Source organism: Urocitellus parryii, chromosome 3, assembly GCF_045843805.1.
Source record: "Urocitellus parryii isolate mUroPar1 chromosome 3, mUroPar1.hap1, whole genome shotgun sequence".
NCBI lineage: Eukaryota > Metazoa > Chordata > Mammalia > Rodentia > Sciuridae > Urocitellus > Urocitellus parryii.
In genome coordinates, this window is record NC_135533.1 from 84,886,701 (window position 1) to 84,897,054 (window position 10,354).

The 10,354-nt window shown below is 48.9% G+C and overlaps 1 protein-coding gene across 1 annotated transcript; it reads right to left on the minus strand.

The window, feature by feature from the left end:
- Positions 1 to 3,057: 3,057 nt before the first annotated feature.
- Hoxa13 (homeobox A13) lies at positions 3,058 to 7,998 on the minus strand. Its single transcript, XM_026400222.2, has 2 exons — positions 7,005 to 7,998; positions 3,058 to 6,287 (listed from the first exon to the last, which is right to left on the minus strand). Exons 1-2 carry the CDS (start codon positions 7,921 to 7,923, stop codon positions 6,043 to 6,045), a joined length of 1,164 nt encoding a protein of 387 aa, XP_026256007.2. The 5' UTR covers positions 7,924 to 7,998; the 3' UTR covers positions 3,058 to 6,042.
- Positions 7,999 to 10,354: the final 2,356 nt, after the last annotated feature.

Genomic DNA, 10,354 nt, shown 5'->3' on the forward strand with positions numbered 1-10,354 from the left:
CACTTGCAGCAGGAATGATGACCCCGCCAATTGTACATCTGCGCCTTCCTGAAATTGCGGCTGCGGTCGGGAGCTACCGCCACCGGCCCTGACCATGGAGGCGGCAGTGGCGCCGAGGACTTGACCTTTATGGAGAGAGGAGAGAGCTCTCTGTGCCGCCGGGAGGGGGACGCGGCTGTCTCCAGCCTCTTTCACCCAATAGCAGCCCAGACAACCCACGCATGCTGCGCAGCTCACCCCCTTACCCCCCTCCATTTTGTGCAGTGTTCCCAGGCCTTCGGAGGCGGCGGAGAAACAAAGCCCCCAGCGCTGCTCTCACCACCTCCCCTGGGAGCTCTAGTCCCAATCCCCCCAGGTCAGAAGGCGCAGAGCTAAAGCTACACTCTCTCCAGGGCCCTCTTCTCTCGCCTGATCCCAGGTACCCTCAGCCAGCGCTTGGGTACTACGCTGGATGCCAACCCCGGCCCCCGCCTGTGCTAAGGCCCGGTGCGCCGGGTCCTGGCGTCAGGCTGCGGGCGGCGCCGGGGCCCACAGAGCCCGACCTGGCAGATGCGCTGGGCGCAGCAAGGCCCCAGGCGCTTCCACGCCCAGGTGGAGAAAGCGACTGTCTGGAGCGCCGGGATTCGGCAGCTCGCGTCCAAAACATGGCCTAAGTGCCCAGCTGGGGCTTGGCTCCCTCGGATCTCCTCGCACCGCTCAACTCCGGGCTCAGAAAGCGGAAGTATTTGGTAGAGAAAAACACGGTTTCTTTTCAGCCCGTCTGAAAACCCCTTTTAGAGAAAATGCTCCTGTCAAGTTTTATTTCCCGTTGCAAACCACCTTCCACGCTGCCAAGAATTAAGACCAGGAGAGATTAAATACCCGATTATTCTCTTGGGGAGGGAGGGGCGGGGCGGAGAAGGGGGCACCCGCACAAAACATTCTTTTGAATCGGCTTGTCCTCATCAAATAGCTAAATACCGAGCTCCGCTGGGCCAGTTTGGCCTGCAGTGACGTCAGCGAGCAGCTTTGGGGAGACTCACCGAGCGAGCGGGTCCCCGGCCCTCCAAAGTCCAGCGGGCCTCGGGTTCCACTGTCCAGACCTCTGCCTCGGTTCCTGCCGCGCGTCTCTGGCTCGCCCTAGAGCCGTCGGAGTACAGGAGGTTCAGTAAGGGTTGGAGCCTCCATTTTGAGTAGGGGGTTCATGTGGAAGCGTGGAGAACTTGGGGCCTCTGTCCCCACCGGTACAACAACACCAGGCCACTCTCTTGAGTCCACAGCGGGGCTTCTCCTACTTGTCCACACCCCTGCACTGGAGGAGGCCTCGCGCGGCCACACCACCTCTACCAAAGGTTTGAAAACCTGACACCCAATGTAATGATTTCTGCCGGGTGGATCCAGCTCTTTAGCCGCGCGATAGAGCCCTTCAGAAATAAAATCAACTGTGGCAAGGCCCTGGCGGCTTTCACCGAGGAATTTTTCTGTACCAGCGTCTTTTTTCTTTAAAATAAAATTTAAAATATCAAGCATCTCTCAGGCATTCGTCGGTGCTGGCTAGATGCGTGAGGATTGAGTGGATATTTTCATCAAGAAGGCAACTGGCTCTTATTTACCGCGCGACTGAGCAGATAAAAACTGAATTAGCATGCCTGTCTTAAAACCTAGGAATAAATCTCCCCAGGCCTTTCGGATAAGGCTACATCTTTGCTTATGAAAAACGGGACGCGAGCAACTCGCTGCACATTTCTCTGATTCTGCAGGTCTTGGGCTGTTGACACGCATTCGATCAAGTTTAAAGGAATGCCCATAAATCAGAATCCCCTAGCGTCTCCAGCGTCTCCTTCGTAGAGGTCCGGGAGTCCAGAAGGGCGCCTCTGAACCAAAAGGGTCTAGGGATTAGTAGTCCTGGGCAACCTCTGTCTCCATTCCCGAACTGGGGAATTCGCAGAGGAAGAGAGATGCGGCATCCTCACCCAACCGTCCAAACACACACAACAGAGTAATCTGCACATATCTGTTATATGGGGAAATTTGGTCGTTAAGTACTTGCACACAAATGTATCACTGTCAGCTGAATTTCACTGCCTTATGGTGAATTTCTATGAAACTATTTCAATTAAATTGAATTTTAAAAAAGAACAATTTTCCTTTACTCCTTAATTTTTTTTCTTTCCTTTTCTATTACAAGAACAATTTAATTGGATGGCTTCAGTTCTGCATCAGACATAAATTGTGGTGAAACACCCAGGGACATTTTATAATCATCCACTTAGAATAACCTAATAAATTTGATATGAAGAGCATATCGGAAAACTAAGGGTTTTTTTTAAGTCTCATATTTGTAATTTTTTTATTCAGTAAGAATTTTCTTTTTAGAAACAAATACTCAGATCAGGTTTTCATTAATACCATCTATGGGTTAGTGTCTGACATTATTATTCCTATGATGCAAAAGGAGGCTGGTGTCCTCCTGGTTGTCTTTGTTCTAAAGGTCTTAGGCTGAGTGCTATTTAGGCATTAAGGAGCCATCAAAATCCATGCCCACCTAAGCTTATCTGGTAGATTCATGAATATTTTAAATAAGAAGGAAATTAGGTAAGATTCACACTATAAATAACCATTTTAGAAGGGGGACCCACTCTGACATATCTTCTGGCATTACAGTTTCAAAAAATGGACAAAGAAAAAGAAGGGTACTACTTTACCCAGGGTTCCTGCAGTGGTGGTGGTGGCTTTTGAAAGGGGCAGTATTCCGGCTGAGGAGATGTTGTTGGCCTCTTTCCTAGGCCTGAGGCTCAAAATATTCCTTACATCTAAGGAAAAATATCCTCCATCAACAGGAGAGCCCCCTTTGGAGCTGTTCATAAGAACACTGTTTGATCCAGCTTTGAGGGGATTTTCCACCACTTTAAACATTTTGGGAGAAAGTCATTACTTTGGCTTGATTGTAGCTCATTTAGAAATGGAATTGTGGAATAAGACGTGAGGAGGTGGATCTGCAGCAGCATTTTCATTTGTTTCCACAAGTGGAGTGAAAATCCTCCGGGCAGCCAAATAGGATTGCACTTCATGAGACCATTCAATATATGTTTCAGAACCATCCTTTTTTTTTTTCTTTAAAGCTTTCAGATTCTTTCCATAACTCCTCATTTCTAAAGCTTTCAGTCTTCAGGAAAGGTAATAGAGGTTTACAGCAGCCATGTTTGTAATCAACCAATATCATTTTCCATCATTATGAATCTGGTTCTTCCAGTCACTATTACTCTCCTCTAACATAAAGGTAAAATTAATCAGCATCTGAAAATTTTGCATCCCAAGGCTACTGGTTCCACCAACGTTTCAATATATGTGTAGATTTGACAAAAAAATTAACTTATGTGTATATTAAATATATAAACATACATATGTATTATTTATGACTCTGAACACAGCACTTGATGTGTAATTAGGGGTCAATAAACAGTAGATATAATGCTATAATAATATTATTATTATAGTTTTGATGGTGGTTGTTAATATTAAACATATTTATTTCTCCCACAAATCAAATCAAAGATTTGTAAGCATCAATATAAGATTGCACACCACCCTGGAGCAGCACTCAGCTCTGAGCTATTCAGGATAACTCTTCTTCTGCCTCCATATTATGGTCATTTTGTAGATATGAGATATTTATAAGATCTCCTTAATGACCTCTTGAGAGGTGGATTTCTTTGAATTTCTGAAATGTAACTCTAGAACTCTAGAGTTAGCAAGGCATTCGAAACTTTTTATTTGCCGTAAAGACTCCCCAATAGCTCTAATTAGGGTGGGAGACCACCTTGGACGGCGAGGGCCAGGAAAGAAAATGGTTATTTAAGAACACCTCTTGAACTGTAACAAAAATGTACAGCTTTAAAATGGATTTTCAGAAATCTGATTGAGCTGCTGTGAAGACAAATCAAACTTGGCCATTAAAAAAAATGAACAAAACTTCATCATGTAACAAATATTTTGTACCTGGACTCTAGAAATCACTTTAAGTTACATTGTCTTGGGTCATCAGCAATTAATGTTATTATATCTGTACAGATTCTACAATTATATATACAAGCACACACAAGCACTGATATGCAAATGTATACATGTATACACACATATGATATATTCACATATATACAGGCACATGTATAATTTACATATATTCAAATCTACTCCACCTGGAGCCAAATGAATGAGTGTTAAATCTCTAAAACAACAAGTCAAGGAGGTAAGAGGTTTTGATTTCCTTAAAGTTGAAGAATTACAAGAAGGCTTGTCAACACGAGGTGGCGCCCTTGATCTACTAATCCAACCTAGGCCAATTCATGAGCTGTCAAAAGTCAAGGTCACAAATTGTCTTTTTTTGTCAAGGTCAAGGTTTAAGGCCTTACCTAGTCCTGTCATTTCAACAAATATCAAAACCTGCCCTTTCAGACACATTCAAATCCAAGAGCAGATTTTAAAATACGATAGCCTAGGCACTGCTGGTACAAAACAACTGGTTTTCATTTTTCACAGGGAACTTGGGAATTTGTACTATCTCTTCCTCCTTTCTCTTCTATCCTTTTTAGAATAAGCAACACTTTCATCTCCTTGAACACTTAGGATTTTGGCTAAGAGGAATTTTCCTCTTTTCTTAAAAAATTTGTAGCAAAAAAAAAAAAAAAGCTGAATTAATAGACATGAATGGTCCTTGGCTTGTATGATACAAACCTTTCCCATTTCTTTCGGTGAAGTGCGCATTTAGCACAGGAAAGTAATGAGTTTTTCCTTCAGATTTTAATGGCAGTGACTATTTTATTAACAGAATCAATACCACTATATTACTATGTACAAGTCTAATTTTTTAGTAGAAATATTTAAAAAGCAGGTGCACAAATACATTTTTTTCACAGTGTGCTGAATGTCTTTATTTACAAGATAGCATTTTATAGTGAATATGAACAAAACAAATGTGCTGGTTGAAATAACTGCTTGGTTTAAAATGTGCAGTGAAGATGAATCCCTAAACTTTCTAATGAAGTCTCATAACACAATAAACAAGGAAAACACTAACACCTTAATAGATCAAAATACAGAATGTAGACATCTAAATATTTCAGGGGAATGGATTTCCATTCAGAGTTTTCTAAAAATAAAAAAAATGATTTATCCAGCAAAACGTTCAGAAAATATTGGAAAATGCCAATTAAATTAAAAAAAAAAAAGGAATTGCATTCAAACTGAAATCCTTCATGTTTGGGTAGGACTTTCTGGGAGATCTAACATAATGTCAACCCTGCGGATCATCTGGTAATTTAAACATTTAAAAAATACTCAATTCTTTGGAAAATCTCTGATATTGTGGTAGTCCAATCACAAATATGCTTGCTATTATTAGAAGGACATTACCAATCTGGTGTTTCCTTTTAGCCTCAAAAAATTAAAGGCTGTATTTACTATCAAGACAAATGATCCTCGGAAGAGTTTTCTCTCCTTTCTCCCTTCATAGTAAATAGTTAAAGACCATTATTTCAGTACCTTCTCTTTTTTGCTTTAAACCTATATATGAAACATTTTTCAGAACATACAATGGTAGGAATTTCACTAAGATTTACCTGAGCAGGCACTTAACATGCAAAGGGAATGACGACCTAAGAAGAACAAGCAGATGTTTACAACAGACTCTTGCTTTTATAACCAACTTTCAAATCATTACCATCTAACACAGTGTCCTAAAATATAACGGTCACATAAATACTTACAAGATTTTAGTAAGTGCGTAAGTTATCTGAAATTTCGTATTTAGGGGTTGACGTTTGACTCTAGAATTTGTCATTTAACGGTCTGTTGGCGGGAGAACTGTCAGTCTTTACCATCTTAAAAAGTTTTTAAAAAGTTGTAGATTCCATTAAAAAGAAATTCCCACTTAAGACAGCAAAATACCAGTGTCTCTCTTTCCAATTCTTCAATTATTATTAAGCATTATTACCATTAGCTGGGCAAAAACAATCAGTTCTGAAGCATTTCTTCAAGTTGCCCTGTGCTCCACTTTTTAATCCATTAACTAGTGGTCTTCAATTTATTGATGACTTTTTTCTCTTTGACCCTCCTGTTCTGGAACCAGATTGTAACCTGCCGCTCGGAGAGGTTCGTCGTGGCTGATATCCTCCTCCGTTTGTCCTTGGTTATGAATTTGTTCGTGGCGTATTCCCGTTCGAGTTCTTTTAATTGCACCTTAGTATAAGGCACGCGCTTCTTTCTCCCCCTCCTATAGGAGCTGGCATCCGAGGGATGGGAGACCACGTCTGGAATACAGGGGAGAACGCAAGTTACACAGGGATCAGACCTGGGCCAGACACAGAAGACACCTCGATCTGAGCCACCCGCCTTGCAGTGCCCGGCTGCGCTTTGCCAGGAGCTGTACAATCCGGCCTTACGCCAAAGCCTGGGGGTTAGCCCGGAGGATGGTTAGTTTTGCACTGAAATGAAATCTCCCAAAGCTCCAGTGACCAACCACCCCAAAGGGGTTATCCTGCACACGCAGAGCGTGTTTTCCCTCAATCGCTTAGCCCAGCGGCCCACACCTTAGCGCCCGACTCAGAGTAACAACACTCATGTGCCTGATTCCTCTCAGTTTGCTCTGAGTCCCAGCACTCAGTGCTTCTACAAGTAAGGTTACTCCTCTGATCAGGAACAGTGGCAATTTGATGAACCGAATATCAGGTCAATTTCTCATCCTTAAGTTCTTGTCAAGGGCTAGAGAGGGCGGGGCGCAGAGGGAGAAGGAAGGTAGCCAGGGTCCCCACAAGCTCCCTCCCAGCACCCCTTACCCAAGCAGGGCCAGTTCAACTTAGGGCGGTGCGGACAGCGCCAGTCAGCCGGGGTCAGTCTCCCAGGGGGTGCAGCGCCGCTAGGGCAGGCCAAAGAAAGATCAGAGGGGCACCCGGGTGACCCCGGGCATGAGCTGAGGAGAATCTAGAGCAGAGCCGGAAGACCGGGGTTGCAAAGGGGGCGCCATTTACCGGGCAGTGTGGATTTCCAGAGGTGGGGAGGCTGCGCCTGCTCTTTGGGGCAGTACATTTGGCCGTTCCAGCCGTTGGGCAGCGCCCAGGGCTGGTAGCTTTCCATGGGAAGACCCAGGGGCTCGTGGCGCGATTCGCCGGGGCCCCCGAGACCCGGCACCACCGGCATATCCAGGTAGCCAGGCACGGGCTGATGGTGGTGGTAAGGCCCGGCTGCGTAGCCCTGGTGGTAGAAGGCGAACTCCTTAGCGCGGGAGCTGAACTCCTCGGCCGCGGGGCCGGCAGTATCCATGTACTTGTCCGCGAAGGCAGCGGCGGCGGCCGAGGCGGGCTGCGCACACGACTTAATGGCGTTGGGGTGCGGGCCCATGCGGGCGCACGGGTAGTAGCCGCTGCCGAAATAGCCATAGGGCAGCGCCGCTGGCCCGGATGAGCTCTGCGCCGCCGCGGAGCAGGGGCTGCATTGCTTGGCGGCCTCGGCACCCGCCGGGCCCGCCGGGCCCGGCCCTCCCGAGGACGACGCGGCGGCGGCGGCTGCGGCGGCGGCGGCGGCGGCGGCAGCGGCAGCGGCGGCCGACGGGGGCGCCTCCCCCGGCGCGCTGCTATAGGCGGCCGCGGCGCCCGGCGCCAGGGGCGCGGGGTGCGCCATCAGGTTGCGGCATTGGTTGGCCGCGGCCGCCGCGGCTGCCGCGGCCGCCGCCGCCACCGAAAAGTTGCCCCCCGCGGCCGCAGCCGCAGGGTGGGGGAAGCCCCCGCCCCCGGCCCCGGCCGCCGCTGCCGCTGCCGCCGCCGCTGCCGCCGCCGCCGCCCCTTCCATGTTCTTGTTGAGCTCGTCGGCCACCAGGCCGCCGCCGTTGTCGTAGAGAAACATGACGGTGGGCTCGATCCAGCGGGGGTGGAGGAGCACGGAGGCTGTCATAGCCCGAGCCGCATGGAGAAGACCCCAGTGGCGCTGTTTTAAAAAGCCCCCAAGAAGTGAAGAGCGCGCGGCGCGGGACCGGGGCCCGAGCGAGGGGGGCGGATCGCGCCCCGCGGGGTCGCGCCAGGCGGCCGCCCATTGGCCCGGCCCCCCCGCTCCGCCCACGGCGTATGCAAAGCGGGCGGCTCCAGCCCCAGCTCCGCTCTGGGCACCCGTGGTCCCCGCCGCCGCCCGCGCCGTCACCAGCGCCAGCACTAGCACTAGCCGCGCTGCCGCGCCGCGCACACCCAGGGGAGAGGAGGGGGACGCAGGCGGGTGGGGTATAGAAAACCCGGCGGGTGGGACAGGAAGGGAAGGGCGTGACTTTCGCATCCCCCCTTCCTTTCCCTTATCCCAGTGAGGACCAGCTCAGCGCAAGAGTCGGGGAGGGGACGTGGGCAAGCAGTTGGGTTACGACCTGAGGCCGTGGGGACTGGTCAGGTAAATCCAGCAATGGCCAGGGATGAGAGACTGGGGAGGATGGGATCAGCCCAGCTCAGGCTGGGTATTTCTTGGGGCCTTTGGGAGGTTCTCTTTCTAGGTATCTTTAAGCAGGGAGAACCTAGGTCTACTGTGCGAATTTTGGCTTCGACAATGTCACATTCTCAATTTGGCTCTCTTTCCAGGGGAACAGGGACAGGGCGTTTGCTGCTTGTTGGTTGTTTCAGAAAGGCCTGGCTCATGGATCCCAGGACATTCCACTGGAAAACTTGGACTGCATTTAGGAGCTCCCTTCCCTTCCTTGTACCTATGTCAGTGGGCAATTTTATACACTTACATTTAGGCCCACAGACTCTGAACAACTTATGATACCCTACAGTGACACACACACACACACACACACACACGCACACAGTCGCCTTCACACACTTAGGAATATAGTCTGTTTCTCACTCTGACCCAGTAAAATTCTTCCTCCTTCTTCAGAGACAGAGATGGAAAGAGCACCATCCACCGTCCTCCTGTCCCACCAGTTCTTCTGGCTTCTCCTGGAAGGGGCTTTGGAGGAACAGGCTCCAGCTGGGCTGTTGACTGGAACTCCAGACTCAGATCCGGGGCCTCAGTAATCTGCTGCATAGAGCCTGGGGTGGACCTGACTTTTGGCATCTGGGATCCCACAATTTCATTCTGTTTGGGAAGAGAAAGGGGTTGCTTCAATGCCTTCCCCACCAAGTTGGTGCTCCAACCTTCAGAGGGTGCCCAGTGCCCAAGAACTAACCTAGAAGTCTTTCCTTTGTGCCTAGGAAATGCAACCCTTTCCTGGGAGCATGGTGGATGTTGGTATTGGCAGAGCAAAGCAACTACCCCTCTTGGAGTCATCATGTTTTAGTGAGGGATTTTGAAGATCCTGCCACTTTGGGGCCAAATACTTCCACTTCTGATTTTGTGACTGTGAGCTGGTCAGTTGTCCATAAAGGGAACAGGCATTCAAAATGAAAGTGGGCACATTCGGGACCATGCAAGCTGTGGAGAGTACTGGACTCCGTTCCTTCTCAGGCTACTGGTGAGCAGCCAGGCTTGGACCTGCTCTTTGGTCCCAGCTTGCAGACTCATCCCTAAACTCAGGGCACTGCATGTACCACCCCACCGCTTTGCTCTTCAAGCACCCTGGGCTTCCTGCATGGTCCAGACTGATGAAGCTGGCTTAGGATTTTATCTGCCCAGATTCCAAGCTTGCCCTGACCAATGTAAGTGTCGCCCAATAAAACCTTCTCTTACACCCCCCAGTCCTCCCCTCCCCCCCCCACCCAGTGCTTCCTTTCCCTCTTGACTTTTTAGCAGTTCTGGGTAAATATTGATTTGCCCCCAGTTTACCTTCTCCCTGACTGGTCATTTGCAAACTAAGGAACCAGACTCTGTAAAGATTTGATTTTTGTGTTACTTTCCGGCCCTTTCCTCATCCCCCACCCCCTTCCTCTCTCCAAGTGGCATTGTAAAACTCACGGTCACAAAGAAAAAGAGTAGGGTTCGAGGCCCCAGTTCCTAGGGACTTGAGGGCGGTTTTACATACGGGTCAGACACGGCTGGAGGCCAAGGTCAAGTTGAAAGTTGCAGTCTAGTCAGCGTGAGAAAACCGCCTCGCAAACTTGGAGACTAAGGCGGCTGCAAAAGGCTCACCGCTCATCTCCCCACATTCTTAATTCCCTTTTACTCCGGAATTCTAGTTTTGGGCTCTGTTTGGCTACTCAGCATTTTTTTTTTCTGCCTTCGTAGAGTTTTTGGGGCGGTGTTTACGGACTCTTCTTCTCTTCCTCCGCCCTGCTCTTGGCTGGGTTTCGTAGTCTATTCTGTTTTCCAGCCAGACCCAGAAAAACGAAAACACAGCTTGGGAAGCCCCCCTCAGCCGGCGCCTGTGCCAGCTCACCTCTGGCCGTGGCGCGGTTGCTGGTGC

What these genes read in the sequence shown, in the direction of transcription:
- Hoxa13 (XM_026400222.2), bottom strand. Translation starts at nt 7,923, where the DNA reads ATGACAGCCTCCGTGCTCCTCCACCCCCGCTGGATCGAGCCCACCGTC. An exon ending in CTGGAAATCCACACTGCCCG is followed by an intron (nt 6,288 to 7,004) that starts GTAAATGGCGCC and finishes CCTGTATTCCAG; the next exon opens with ACGTGGTCTCCCATCCCTCG.